This window comes from Rhea pennata, chromosome 2 (assembly GCF_028389875.1).
Source record: "Rhea pennata isolate bPtePen1 chromosome 2, bPtePen1.pri, whole genome shotgun sequence".
Classification (NCBI taxonomy): Eukaryota; Metazoa; Chordata; class Aves; order Rheiformes; family Rheidae; genus Rhea; species Rhea pennata.
The window spans coordinates 133,913,796-133,928,879 of NC_084664.1; the positions used below are offsets into that span (position 1 = coordinate 133,913,796).

General features: G+C 40.5%; 2 protein-coding genes across 3 annotated transcripts in view; one reads left to right on the forward strand and one right to left on the reverse strand.

Moving 5' to 3' along the window:
- Window positions 1-392: 392 nt before the first annotated feature.
- Window positions 393-12,888, reverse strand: MCM4 (minichromosome maintenance complex component 4). Of its 2 annotated transcripts, XM_062568249.1 has the most exons (17): window positions 12,827-12,888; window positions 12,636-12,736; window positions 12,241-12,405; window positions 11,240-11,403; window positions 11,053-11,151; window positions 10,822-10,917; window positions 10,645-10,740; window positions 10,052-10,190; window positions 9,359-9,579; window positions 9,120-9,240; window positions 6,755-7,014; window positions 4,437-4,802; window positions 3,875-4,002; window positions 2,347-2,554; window positions 1,571-1,799; window positions 1,248-1,381; window positions 393-846 (listed from the first exon to the last, which is right to left on the reverse strand). In XM_062568249.1, the coding sequence occupies exons 2-17, from the start codon at window positions 12,703-12,705 to the stop codon at window positions 754-756; spliced, it is 2,589 nt and encodes an 862-aa protein (XP_062424233.1). In that variant the 5' UTR covers window positions 12,706-12,736; window positions 12,827-12,888; the 3' UTR covers window positions 393-753. The 2 variants fall into 2 exon arrangements, with proteins under 2 accessions (XP_062424233.1, XP_062424234.1); XM_062568250.1 differs by lacking the exon at window positions 10,645-10,740.
- A 596-nt stretch (window positions 12,889-13,484) lies between these two features.
- PRKDC (protein kinase, DNA-activated, catalytic subunit) overlaps window positions 13,485-15,084 on the forward strand; it is an 84,350-nt gene continuing 82,750 nt past the window's right edge. Inside the window, exons 1-3 of the mRNA XM_062570376.1 lie at window positions 13,485-13,678; window positions 14,290-14,366; window positions 14,482-14,574. Coding sequence (XP_062426360.1) covers window positions 13,513-13,678; window positions 14,290-14,366; window positions 14,482-14,574 — 336 coding nt within the window. The 5' untranslated portion in view covers window positions 13,485-13,512. The remainder of the gene's footprint in view (window positions 13,679-14,289; window positions 14,367-14,481; window positions 14,575-15,084) is intronic.

Sequence of the window (15,084 nt, forward strand, 5' to 3'; positions counted from 1 at the left end):
TTCTAGCTCAGTGATGAAAACTGTAGCAGCTATTGACATTCAATGGCTGAGAGCATCTGCCCCAGTTACAACTGTAAAAGAATCTCTAGTCATGCCCAACTAGGACCTGTTCCTTTTCAGGTCTTATCACGTGAACTTCTGGAGAAGGTGGCTATCCTAGTTTATCCAGTGACACTTAAAATTTCAGGTAGAAACTATCTGCCCTTTTGACATTGAGGATACTAACAAAGCACACCTAAGTCAATAAGAAAAAAGAGAAACTCTGAACAGACTCTCACAGAGACCTTCCTAGAAGTCATAGAACTCTAGATTAAAAGTGTTTATATCACAAGATACATTCATTTTCATGTTAAAAAAAGAATGCTAAAAAATAAAACTTAAATCCAGTAATTTTATTTCAGGTTTTAAAGCAATACTAACAAATTACATTTACCAAATAAGTCATATAAGATGAATTTTTACAATTCAGTTTGAATACATACCTGTTGTTTGGATGTTCTAAAAAAATTCATTAAAAAATTGTGGCAGTAACATGTTAGTAATACATTTAGCTCAAATGTAAATAGCCTTATTCAGCTAAGCTTATTTAGGTCCTTCATAATCAACTATGCTGATAGAAGTGCCACTTAAATGGTCATTATTCTTGTCATAGGAAATGAGAGTCCCAAATCTGGAAGATCTTGCAGGTCAGTAATGTTGTAAGTAGTAAAGCGAAGTAAAACCATGACAGCTGACTTGTAACAAAAGGCTAACTTACAGCAATCTAACAGTCTTTCCAGTCACAGTCAAGAAGTCGTCATCAGCCAAGGCACGAAGTGCTTCTTCAAACATTTCTTTAGTGATAGCCTTAAAGAAAAAAAAAAAGGCAAAAAACTTAAAACACAGGAAAAAAAATAATGCTTTTAACACATTTCATAGCAGTTTTCATATCAGGTTTTTCCAAATTTCAGTGGGGTTTTTTTTCTGAATTTTGAGATCTGGCCTAGAACCATAAAGTTGAATTGTTTTCTGGCTTCTGCTATAGCAAGGATTCAGCGATCTTAACTACCAAATCCATTAGTCTTCAAGTCTATATAAAACTTAGCTCGTTTTATCTGCAGTGGAATTGGCTTTGCAGTCATGTCAACTTCAACTGAACAAGGTTTCCCTTTTCCTTCATACTGTGATTTGAAGACCAGATTATGTTGATTTGGAGAAACGCCACATTAAAAAAAAAAGTACATTTAAAAACAATAATAAAAGTTTACTGTGTCAGACTGTGCTCGGAGATCGTCAAACAGCTGTTGGTATTTTAAAGCTGGTGTTTTGCCCTTTGACTGGATAAGCTTCCTCAAGGCTTGAGCCAGCTCCTCTTTCCGCTTCCGAGCTGTTGCACTCATTCCTTATAAAAAGAAAAAATAACACCTTTCAGAGATAAGTTATGAAGGACAAATTTATATATATATATATATATATATATATATATACATACACATATATACACACATAATATATTATATACACACACACAATGTGAGTGACAAAAGCCCACTAGCATTCTAACTTTGAAAATCACTTTGAAAATACAAACCTGTAGTGAGAATGGACACATCCACAATTCCTGTCCTTGGATCAGTGGCAGACTGTTTCAGAGCTTCCCGATGGAGGCGTTTTGCTTCTTCCACATCAATGGTTTCAACTTTACCTGAAAATCGTATTTTAGCATGCGCTTCTGCCAGACGGATCAGAGACTCAAGTTGTCGAGGATATGCAGAAACCATTCCCCTGCCACTACCAATTTTCCTCATATCCACATACGCCTGGAACGAAGAAATTCATTAAACACTTCAGTAAATCCTGTTATTTATTATTCATGTCATTTTCAGAATCCCCTTCATCCCCCACCTACTACTTCAGCATACAAGCTATTTGGCAAAAGCAGTTCCAAACACTCTACTTCCGCTCAAATACAGATATTTTATTTTCTTTTGCCACAAAAGATATGTATATCAGGTGTAAATCTTCCCTTGATACAACAAGTCATGATAATGAATCAAGTTTTGAATCACTTGAAAGACTTTAGACTAGTTTTACTTAGTTGCATCTGTACAGACAAGCTTATTTAACTTCAGTAGAATTTTAAACTTTAATGTGGTAAAAGCAAACCAACATACCTGAAAGCAAGCTAAAAGATCCTAGCATAGAATGACTTCTATACTCATCCATTTTTCCTTTTAAATGCTAGCGTTTATAAATTTTTGGAAGGATCTTAGAATTTCTATATAGGTAAGCAGCATACCTTCCAAAACGTTTTGCCATTTTTGACAGGTCAGTAAAGACTCGGTAGGCTAACTGCAATTCCTTTACCTCAATAAGGGCTTGGCTCGCTTCTTCACTTAATCTGGGATTTACATAAGTACGAGCATACGCAATATAATCCCTCAATACTGCCATATCCATGTATTCCTCCTCCATCTTTTCCTCACTTTGATAGTACAAAGAAACCAAATGGCGAGCAAGACGTCTGTCATAAGCTTCATCACGTGGATCCAACATTAAGAAGATCAAGTCAAATCTGAACAGAATAAGAATCCAGTATTAGTGTGTGTACTTTCTTGCCATGTAAAATAGTTTGTTTTAAGGTTTTGATGCCACAGATGGAGGTAGGAGTTATTTGACTATTGCTTCTTCTAAGAAGGAGTTGCTATATTAAACTGAAAAGCTAATTTTCCTAAAATTTTTTTAAAAAATAAAAAGGGTAATTACTTTGAGAAAGCTCTAAGAAATCTACAGTTTGGGTTTACTTTCAGCCTATAGTTTTGAAACTTTGAAGATGAGATACATTCTGTGAAATTTAGTTCCTTTGCTTGGACAAAACTGTCGGGGGCAAAATCATTTGTTTGTTTCTTTAAAAAACAGAACAAAGTTACTACTAATGTTATTGCCCTAAAAGGCAACAGCAAGGGGGCATGCACAGATAAACACACTTCCAGTTTAATCTGGAAGAAAGTCGTTTATAATAATTTTGTAAACTTAATACAGAACATTGTAGGATATTGAATATGCCCAACTCTAGATACAGGTGGACAGCACATTTTGGTTTGGTTCAAATCACCTCCTTAAGGTACTGTTTCTCACTGGCAGTGGCTAAACTAATTAAGTAGCTTTATGATTAAAAACTTCTAGGAACCTTCAGTTCTGCTTTTTAATTTGCTCAGAACTGGCAAAGTTCAATGTCTATCCCCTGATGCAGACATTTTTTCCAATATTCTCAGCAAATTCTAAACCAGTTAAGTGTTTTCAGGCTACACAGTGTACCATCAGCATACTTTATATTTCAAGTGTAAAAGTTCCTCACAAAATGCAACTGCAGCAGTTTTAGTATAAGCAGCCACTGAATATTACTCTAACAGCTGTCCCCAAAAAGGTGAGTACTGCCATCTCCAATGGTTAAACTTTATACACATAACACAAAAACAAGAAGGCTTAAAACGTCAGATTCTACTGCCTCCAGTGTAAGTTTCCTCGCTAATCATCCATGTTTCACTTTAGACTTTCAAGGGGCTAGAAAAAACACCTTGAGTTTGTGTTCAAGTTACGAACCACTGTAAGTAGTTCATCTTCTCTAGGAGATGATGAAACAAGAAAAAATATAAAGGTACATACAAAGAGACCTTACAAATCTCATCAGCTCTTCTATTTTAGATGGAGATAAAAACACTAAAAGACAGTTCTCTACTCCCATAGAAGCTGCAGGAACATTTAACAGGAATGCTACAGAAGTTTTGCACTAAGCTACAGAGAACTCAGTATAGTAGAAAAGAACAATTGAGTCATTTCCACAAGAGAAGGTACATCTCAAAAGAAAAATGAGACATGCAAAAGGTTGTAATACCTTGATAATAATGTATGTGGAAGCTGGATGTTTTCAATAGTAGTTTTTTTGGGATTCCATTGTGATTCTATAGGGTTAGCAGCTGCTAGGATAGATGTACGAGCATTCAGTTGGCAGATAATTCCAGCCTGTCAGGGGGAAAAACAAAAAAACAAACAAAAAAAACTTCAATAAAATCTGAAACTGGTTCTCTTAGAAGAAGCTTTTTTTCCAGCTGTGTACCACCAAAACTTTCTGTATTCAGCTTCATGAGATCACTTGTGTATTATTAAATGGGTTCTCTAAACCAAAAACTGTATTGCAAAGCCTTCCAGAATGATGGAATAACATCATCAACTGGAAATGCTACCAATATGTGGGTTGCAGCCCTTTGCACTACAAAAATCTATGTTCTTACGTAAATGAGTTACGTAATACAGAACTAATCCACTGGTGACAACAGAAAAGTGTAATGCCTCAACAGAAAAGCATAATGCCTCATTATTCTGTTAACTTTTTGGTTTCAGTTGCCTAGCTTATACCATGGATAATGGAGAGAACATGGAATTAAACAGAAGCGTACCTTTGCAATGGAGAGAGTCTGTTGTTCCATTACTTCATGTAGTACTGATCTTGTACTTTCATTCATTTTATCAAACTCATCAATGCAGCAAATGCCATTGTCACTAAGTACTAAAGCACCTGTCTGAAGAACCAGTTGCCGTGTTTCTGGATCCTTCATCACATATGCAGTAAGACCAACTGCACTTGAGCCTTTTCCAGATGTATATTGGCCTCTAGGAACAAGGTTATACACATACTGGAGCAGCTGTGATTTACTTGTACCAGGATCACCACATAGAAGAATGTTGATCTCAGCTCGAAAGTTGCCTCTTCCTGTGTGACTGAAATCCTTTCTTGATCCCCCGAAAAGCTGAAGCAGAATACCCTATAAAAATGGTTCTCGTTAAAAATCTAGACATCAACTCTTATATAGTCAGAGCCAATCCAACTGTTGAACTAAAACATCTAACAAACTGAAACACTTAAAATTAACAAAATTCAGACATAAGAACACATTTGAAATTGTTTTCTGAAGCCTTAAAAAACATTCCTTATTTATAGATATCCTCAGTTTCAGTTAATTCAAATTTAGTGCTTGGGTCCCACAAACTCAGCTTTAAAAGTTTTGGGTTAGATTCTTTTCAAATCTATTCCAGAAGTTTGTAATCAGAATTTAGGTAATCAATTCTGCTGACAATAGGAGGGCTAGAATAGAATACCATTTTCCATGAGGCTGCTTTAATCTAGGGCTAAGGTATTATTACTTCTTTCAAATCAAAAAGTCATTCATATCTGCTTTTTACTCAACAGGAAAAAAAATCCATTTTTATTTTTCAGCTAAACTGCTTTCCAGTGTTCACAGAATAGTTACATACAAATGCCTTCTTTACTTCCCTATAAAGATCAAGAGTGTAGGTTTTTATTTTATTGGAGTTTACCAAAACTTTGTTCTTCATACCACCTGAAGAAAGTGTCAAATTGCAATGTTATTAAATAAAAGGAACTAACTTCTACTATTTCGGAAATAGTGAAATTATTAGTATAAATCATATGCTTGTGACTTTCAGTAAACTAGAATCATCAGGAAGTTTTTATTACTATTATTATTATTCACGGGTTTTTTCAATATTAGTTTTCCCTAGCAGTGTACAGCTAGAAAGTCTGAGGAGTTAAGTCAATACAAATACTTGGCTGCTAGAGACAAGAAGGAAAAAGGAAAAACTGTACACTATTTCATGCAAGGGCTTTGCAGGTTTTTACAGTGGAGAAACTTGCAAAGTGGAGTAAGCTGTTTGTATTACCTTTGTTCTTACTCACTTGGAACAACTTACTGAGGTTAATAAAACATTTTTGTTAGATTCAAGAAGCATGACCTGCCCCCGTTATATTTTGCTAAAGGTCTTCAGTACAGAATATTGATGCTCCAATCCATGTGGATTTCTAACACTTCTAAGCATTAAAAAATAGGTATTTTGGACATTGTTGTGAACAAATTTTGGTCTGAATCTGAAAAGCCTCTGATGAAAGACCCTTAACTTTCCTCAACTCCACCCCCAACAACTGATGGGTCACATCAGCATGCTGAGATGACAACACCACACAAATGAAAGAGACAATATTCCTGCTGAAATGGAAAATCTCATGGTTCTGAATTAAATGGCTAGCCATTTCAGCAACCAGTGAATTATGTTAATGTACAAGTTTTGAGAAAAGGCAAAAAAAAGCTTTATAAAAGAGGATTTTTACAGTGTCTGACATTACCTTGAGATGTACTATCAATTGTAGTTTGTACAGTGATAAAGTTTTAGTACATTAGTTGAACATTTTATTAGAAAATGATAATTTTCAGATAAATCTAGGCAGTTGTTTTGAGATCCCATAAATTAGGGTCAACCAAATGACATTTTTAAAGCTACTGCTCTTTTGCAAATGCTTTTTAATGAGCGGTCACTTCCAAAGTTACAGCTACTTGTTTTTCATTGATCACATACAGCCTGGACATTCAGAAAACTTCAAGAAGAATCTCTCAATTATGTTTTGGCAATTCTGCCGCTTTACTAACTTCTCTGTATCTTCCCTCTAATTAACATTCCCCAAACCATGAAAATAACTATGATACACTTATAACCAACTCCTGATAGGACAACTTTAAGACTGCTCAATCATGCACCAGACTTTAAGAAAAGTCAGGAATCATATCAGTTAAAAAAAAAAAAAAAAAAAAAAAAAAAAAAAACTTGCAAATTTGAGTCTTCCAAGACTCAAGAAAGTCTTATAGCAGATGTTCATAATAAGTGAACTTGCACATAAACATGACTTAAGTAGAATTTAATTTACCTTTTTGATATCTTCATGCTCATAGATACTTGGTGCCAATGCTGAAGAAAGTCTTTCATATATATCTGGTTTTCTAGAAAGCTCTTTTAGCATTTCCACACGTTCCTCTGCAAACATTTTTTGTTCTGTTTCTTCATCAACACCATGCAGGCGTTTTGCATCAGTTTTACGATAGTGTATGACATCGATGTGGGTCTTATAGACAGATTTTACATTGCTGACTCTTGAATTAATTCGAATGGGGACTGCCCTGTAGATACCTAAATACAATTTTGAATCACAGCATTAGATGAAGAAAACATGATTCAAGCAACAACAGTCCCCAAATCCCACATTTTTACATTTTCCCTTGCAAAAATCAAGTCTTTCAATACAGCCTAAATACTTTAATCAGTTTATTCCCCAGTACCAAGAAGTCAGTGGAACATATTTACATCACCTAGAGCATATTTTTGCAGGTATGCATATATTTAGCATTCCTACTGCAAATGCTCTCAGCAAGTGAAATGCTTAGGCTTTTTTTTCCTCTCTCTCCAAAAATGGAGGCTTGAAAATACTTTTGATACTGTTTTATAATGGCTAAAAAAAGCATTTTCCCCCTTTTTGAGAAATGCCGAGTTTGATAGGCTTCTAATTTGTCCAGAAGCTAAGTATTAACTGATAGTAGTACAGCAGTTGTTTTAAAGCAGTAAGTGCTTTATCTACTTATCTCTATCTACTAATAAAATACAGTTGTAACCAACAGCATGAGAAGTTTCATTATTTTGTATTACTGCTCTATTGACAGATCCCCCTGAGCCTTCTCCAGGCTAAAGAGTCCCAGCTCTCTCAGCCTCTCCTCATATGGCAGATGCTGCAAGCCCCTTCATCATGTATATGTGCATCATCATCACAGCCCTTTCCTTGGTTTGCTCCAGTACATCCATGTCTCTTTTGTGCTGGGGAGCCCAGACATGGACACAGCACTCTAAGTTTAGCCTAACTAGAGCTGAATAGAGGGGAGAGACCCCTGACCTGCTGGAAGCACTCTTCCTAACGCAGCCCAGGAGGCTGCATTCATCTTCACACCGCAAGGGTGCATTGCTGGCTCATGTTCAACTTCTTGTCCACCAGGACCCCCAGGTCCTTTTCTGCCACTCACCAGCTCGTTAGTCCCCAGCCTCTACTGGCAAAGGGGGTTATTCCTTGTCAGGGGCAGGACTTTGCACCTTCGTTAACTTCTTAAGACTCCCATCAACCTATTTCTCTAGCCTGTGAGTAGCAGCGCAACCATCTGGTCTATCAACCACTCCTCCCAGTTTTGGATCATCTACAAACTTACTGAGGGTGCAGTTTGTCCCATCATCCAGGTCATTAACTGGTGACTGGTTCAAGCTGAATTTTGTACTACTGACCCCAGCAGTTCAGCTAGTTTTCAGTTCATGTCACTGTCTACTTATCTAGTCTGTGCTTAATCCGTTTGTCAGTAAGGATGTTAGAAAGCCTAGCAAAGCTTTTGATACGGTCAAGATAAACAACACCCACTGCTCTACCTTCATTCACAGGGCCAGTCATCTCACACAGAAGACTATCAAGTTGCAGAGTATCACTTCCACTTTGTAAATCCACACAGGCTACTCTATCACCTTCTGTCCTTCACACGTTTGGAAGTTGTTTCCAGGATTATTTGCTCCATCACAATGGTGTGAGATTGACCAGCCAGTAGTTTCCCAGATTATCCTTGTTGCTCTGCTTAAGGATAAGAGCAACATTTGCTGTCTTTCACTCCTCAGAAGCCTCCCCCATTTGCTGTGATCTTTCAGATTAATCTGGAATGGTCTTGTAATGACAACAGACAGCTCCCTCAGCACTCATGGATGCACCCCATTAGGGCCAATTAAGTGCACTCTCACTCACTGCAGTGCACTTATGTATATTTACCTACTTGCAGGGCCATGTTATAGTCAGTGCATCTCTGAGGTGACCAATAAAAATAAATCTCCCCCCCCCTCTCTCTCTCTCTTTGAAGTTGCTTCCCATCCATCCTAGAGTTCCCTTTAGCGATCTGGTTTTGAGTATATTCATATAAACATCTCAAATGCACAACTGAAGATTGAAGATAGCATATCATGGCTAGTGAAACAAACACATGGAAAGAAGGAACCCTCTCATGCAATGGTTTTGTGTTTCTGATATGAAATTACAAACAAGCAGATGTAGGTAATACTCTGCAAGTTAGACTGTACTTCCATATCAGACTTAAGAGGTTGTTGGCTACACCAACCAGCCTAACTATAGACATATTCAATTATTAGTTAAGCATAATGATACATTAAGCCATTAAAATGCAGTAAAAAAGGCTGCAAATACTCAAATTAAATTTTACCTGTAACATTAACTCTGTCACCTGGTTGAACTTTATCAACAAGGTCATTATGAGCAAACAGGGCAACAGTATGAGGGGTCTGTCCAGCTGGCATATCTTCAGGAGACTCCTGCAGTTTGATCTAACAAAAACACTGAGGTTTAGTTTCAAACAAGCAAAACTTTTCTACAAAACAGTCTCACAGCTCATTTGCAGAGACAAAATTGTTTCATTTTAAGCACAACCAAGATGCAACATACCATCTGTTTATCAGAAAACATGGATCGATTGTGAATCAATGCCATACTGTGTGTTGTGTTACAGTTCTTGCATACTGATGGTTCAGCAATTCTGCCACGATCAATTTCTACTCTTGTGGTGAAAGCGCAGACCTGGCACTTAAAAAACGCTTCCTGCATCTCTGGAATTAACTGGGAGCTTCTGATTACCATACCACTGATGGTGATAAGTTGATCAATATCTACAAAATATAGATACCCATGTCATCACATCATGCTTTTAAAATAACCTTCCAAATTCCACATTAAGTTAATTTTTAGGTGGAAAGTGGACATTCACAGTTAGGCACTAGGTATTTTGTCTAAGACAGAAAAAAATATATATATATGAATTATACATATGTTTACATACACACACACATATATATAGCATAGTATAAGCATTCTAAATTGCATGAGTACTAAAGAAAGGATTTTTTGCACTTGCAAGACCATCAGTAGTTGATGTCAAGAGACTTCCTTTAAGGATAATTTTTTTTCCCTCTCCTCTAGACCGTTTTCTTCCAAAACGGACCAGTGATATTAACCAAGGGACATCAGTCTAGATGGACCTAAGTCTAGGTTTGTGCAATTATTTATATAATTCTTTGTTAACACCCAGTAAGTTCATATAAATCCTTACAGTTGTTTCCAACATGATAATCAAGAGTTTACCTTCAGGATTTAGACTTCTCATATTTCTAGTCTTCAGTGCATTATATGGCCTTACTTGAATTTGATGTTCTAATATTGAATCTGGGTAACGATCAAAAAAGATCTCATTGGCAGCCATGTCAAATGTAGGGATAACTTCCTGTATAAAATAATCAGGAATAGTTAAGTTTCGAAGTAAAAACGCTTTGTGCAAAAATATTTCATTCTGCGATTTTTATGTGCTGCTGAACAGCCTGGAATGACTAAAGTTATGCCAGGTAAGCATTCCCCTACCAAGGGAGAAACTTGATATTTAGACCAAATGAATAATTTGAGCATTATAAACACAATAAAACACAAGATTCTGGACACAGCCTCTGCATCCTAGATACACTACAGTCTAGCAGCTAACTTTTTATTTATGTAAATGATAACATACTATCTGTGATCAAGTTCTAAATACTACAAAAGAAAACGTTTTATATTATAGAAAAGAAAGAAGCCACAGGAATTATACTAAACATACAAAACATCCAAAGCGTTTAAATAAAAACATTAAAAGATAGAAACATGAAAAATCCTCTTAAAGACCAGAAACAAATGCATTATTTCACCTGAGGATAGCAGATCAGTTGCCTATAAAGATTTTCATCAAATGACCTTAGATGGTCACAATTTACATTCAGAAATGGCTCCCCAACCATATTAATCTGCAAAATATGAGAAGAAATCTTTAGTTTAGTAGCATCAAATAAATAAATAAATAAATTATTTAGCCATGCTACAATTACCTCTTCAAGTCGTTGCATATAGCGTGGCTCATTAAGATCCAAGCCAATGTCTTCATCCTCTTTAGCTACTGGGTCAATGAAACGCTGAAGAAATCTCTGGATGTTGAAGGTGAGAGAGAACCGGAAGAGAAGGATTAATCAGATTTAGTAGTATACACACACTTTGTACCAGATAAGATAAAAACTAGCTTTTCTAATTTAAAAACAAAAAAAGTCATTTTTTTAACCTACCTGGAACTTTTCTTTGCACGAAGCTACATTAACATCTGTTCCCCAAATAACAAGTTTTTGTCCAAGAGATTGCTCACTTGCCACTACATCCTCAGCTGGCTGTGTGAAAACAAATTAAGCACACACAAATATGCATAGTTGTTCTAAAAAGAAGTTGTCAAATACAAGATTTGAGTCATCTACTTACCCCATCTGAGTGTAAATCAACTTGTCTGGCTTTGCGGACAGACCCAAGATCAGGCCTCTGCCTAACTGGAGTTCCTCGTACACCACTTCGTGGAGTACCTTCTACCCTGGAGCTGGGTGTCCCGTAAGTCAGAGGTGAACTGATGTCAAAGTCGAGAGGAATAGCTATGAAGAAAACAATTATGTTTATCAAGCCATTTTACTTTTAGATCAGACTAAAGATAAAAATGCATGGCTGTATTTGTCATTCTTGCAGCTTTACTGTCATAAAATGAATAACATCAATCCATATAAATTCCAGCTTATTATTACAAGAAAAATAAGTAGCTAGTCTACCTAGACCTTTTCTTTGCACTGACATGTTCCCAAAGCTGAGAAGTTTTAGTTAAGCTTTATTAAATACCTGCAAAGCAGTAGTTTTAAAATATGTTGGCGTTTAACCATAGTTAAAATGCACTATTTTCCAGTTAAATACTGGTAGTTGATTGTTAATTGCTGCCATTTATTTCACTGCTCAAAAATACACTGAGAACTGTATTTAACTGGAAAATACTAAACAAGCAACTACCAACTACTGCAATTAAAAACAACCCTACTTTTTTTAAAAAAAAAAAAAAGGCAAAAGGGGGCTTTTTAGAGCTAACATGGCAATCAACTCTGATCCTTTATGTATTCTTGGTTTATTAAATTATTTTATTCCTCGCAGAAATACGTAACAACCTAATACATGCGACTCGGCCGTATTTCCTTTGTTTCCTGTTTGAAACTACAAAAGTGGATCAATTAAGGTAACGCCCCCCCTACGACACGCTGGCCCTGTTCCTGCACTGTTCGTTGTACCAGACTGGACTGAGCAAGAGCTAACACTTCCCAGCCTAGGCTCGCTGCGCAGCAGCGCGCACGGCTGGGTGCGTCGTACACCTCAGCCGGCAGCAAACGCCCGAGCAGAGCGGCAGGGCCTGCCTGAACTACCGCCGAAAGCTGCCGGCGGCCTGAGCATACCTGGGTGGCGGAACTGCGGAGGGCTGGAGAACAGCGCGTCCTGGGCGGTCGGGCTCTGCAGGTCCGCGGCTGGAGAGGTCGGCATGGGCTGCAGGTCGCCCGTGGAAGTGGAGTCATCTGTTCGCCGCTTCTGCGAAGGCGGGGAGCGGGCGTCCTCCGCGCGCGCTGCAGGACACAAGCGGCGCCCCGCAGGCGCTGGCTTCGCCGCACGGCAGCCCGAAACCCGCGGCAGACAGCCAACGCCGCCGGGCACTAACCACGCTCCCCTGAGCGCTACGGGACGCAAGGCGACGGCCCGCGGCCCAGCCGCCACCGGCGGGACCGGCTGCCCCAGCCCCGAGCGCCGCCTGCGACCCCCCGGCCTGCCCCCGGCCCCATCCCGCCAAGGCACTCACGGGTCGGGGGGTTGCTGCCCCGGCCGCGCTTGCCGCGGCGGCGGCTGGGCGTAGAGGCGGGCGACGACATGGCGCTGCTCCGGCTCCCGCGGCGATCCTACCTGGGCGGGGGGAAGGCGCAAGCCGGGAGTCGCTCCGGCTCCGGCGGCGGCCGCTCGGCGGAGCGGGGAGAGAACGACCCCCGCGCTTACCTCGGCGGCCCCGCAGCAACCCGAGGAACTCCGCGCCAAGCCGGTCACGCGGTCACGCTCTCGCGGGCTTTCTGACCAATGGGTGCGCGCGATCCCAACGGGAGCTCCCCACCAGGGCAAGGAAGGGGGGGGTGAGGCATAGAGAAGGAAAGAAGGAAGAGGACGACGGCTCCAGGCCCCCGAAAGAAAGATCGCTCCTAACTCGCGCTGCTTCGAGAGGGTCAGAACTACACTGCGGGCTCCTCGCTGCCCTAAGAGGCAGAGGCCGCCCTAAGGAACGTTGCGCTGCCCCCTCCCAGCCGAGAGTGGAACCGCCCGCACTCAGCCCAATTTCGCGGCAAAACGAATCCTTGTGGTGGCGTGGGGAGGCTGGAGCAGCCCATTCTCCGGGGGGGGGGGGGGAGGCAGGGCAGGAGTAGCAGCAGGATTAGGAGCAGGAGCGTCCACAAGCCGCGGCGTGTGCACGTACCGAGCCCGTCCTACAGTGAGAGACACATGAATTTCTCCGCGGCCTCTTCCGCGCTGCCGCCCGCCGGCGTCGCCTAGGGACGCGGCGCTCCCCGCCGCTTCGTACGGCCCAGCCCAGCACCGCCCCGCTCGCCGTTCTGCGCATGGCAGCCGGTGGGGGAGGGCGCTGCGCCGCTGCTTCCGCCTTCGCCCCGTGGCCGGTTGCGGCCGGTGGCGGCATGGCGGGCCGTGCGCTGGTGGGCGCGGACGGCGTCCAGGACGGGCTGTACCAGCTGCACCGCTCCCTGCAGCACGGCGATGCCGGCACCGCGGCTCTGCACGGCTACGGGCTGTTGCGCGGCGTGGGGGAAGCGTGCCTCACCGGCGTCGCGGACGGCACGCGGGGTGCGCGCGCGCGCGGGCGGGCGGCCGTTGGGAGGCGCCGGCCGTTGGGAGGCGCCCGGGGGGACCGTGTGTGGGGGGGGGTTCTTACCGTACGGGTTGTTTCTGCCCTGGCAGTTTCATACATTATATAATAAACAATTTATTAAAGATTGTTCTACGACAGTTGCTGGTTTGACTTAAAACGTTGGTTCTGAGATGGTCTCTTACTCCAAATAGCCATTTCTCTTCTTAAAAATATTTGTGGCCCTGGCCGTTGTCAGGAGCCGGGAGTGCTCTTGCCGCACGCCTGCTCTCAGGCCGCCTCTCACCCGGATCCGGGCTTAAGCAGGGGCCCCGGAGGTAAAGCCGTGGGGAACAAGCAGAACACAGGATGCGGTTCTGAGCCCATCCTTATGTTAGAAAGCCCCTCTGCTTCCTGGGACTGTTTGTGTAAAAACTGCAAAATCAGATACCTGGGTTTTTTTTGTTGTTTGTTTGTTTGTTTGTTTGTTTGTTTTTGTGAAAAACATCAGTCGTAAGTTGTTAAGGTATTCCTAGAAAGCTGGCACGCAGGTTAGTGTTCAGCGTTGCGTGCTCAGAAAGGCTGACTGTTCTGTTTGCTTTGCCTGCAGCACTGCATATATCCCTGGTGTTCTCTCAAGAGTATGGGTTGCTTGCATTTATCCACAAATCTCTCAGCATTGAGGAAGTAAGTTGATAAAACTTCAATTTTTAAAGAAATGTTGAGATAATTCTGTATGAAGAGCATGTTATGTTGTACGCATTAAAACTAACTGAAGAAACTTTTTTAAAAAACTTTCCAGTTTCGAGATTGCAGAGAAGAAGCGCTGAAGTTTCTGTGTCTCTTTCTGGAAAAGATTGGTGAGAAAGTTCATCCTTATGCCTGCAACGTTAAGGTGGGTAAAGGAAAATTATTACTTAAACGTTTTCATCAAAAGCAATTTTGCTGGGTCTCAAACTGTAACAGGTTCATATCTATCCTTCACCCCTTCTTTGTCTGTGGTATACATCTGTAATTTCTTGTCAAAGCTGAAATGAACAATTTGATTTATATGAAGTACAATGAATACAGCAGAGAAGTGAGAAATTGATTCTTCAACTGTATGGTTAATTTTTAATATTTAACAGGAGATAATACTGGCTGTCTTAATAATTCACATAGATTAAATTCATAGTTTAAATGTAATATTTTACCTCCTCTGCTTCTGTTGATGATGTTTAATTTTAAACACTGATTTAAAAAAAATTATTCCTGCAAAGTTGTTACTTTTGCATTCTGTACAGAAGTCAGTGGAAATTGCAGTACTTGTAATAATGACATTCCTTGAGTATAAACTGCTGAATACTATGGCTTTGCCTAGAAATGCTGAGCTGTACCATTGTACTTTCTGTTACCAAGCTCGTTG

Excerpts from the sequence above, each read along its gene's own strand:
- MCM4 (XM_062568249.1), bottom strand. The coding sequence starts at position 12,705 with ATGTCGTCGCCCGCCTCTACGCCCAGCCGCCGCCGCGGCAAGCGCGGC. Across the intron at positions 11,404-12,240 it reads TCCGCAGTTCCGCCACCCAG|CTATTCCTCTCGACTTTGAC; the intron begins GTATGCTCAGGC and ends TTTTCTTCATAG. Across the intron at positions 9,241-9,358 it reads TGTTTTCTGATAAACAGATG|ATCAAACTGCAGGAGTCTCC; the intron begins GTATGTTGCATC and ends TGTTTTTGTTAG.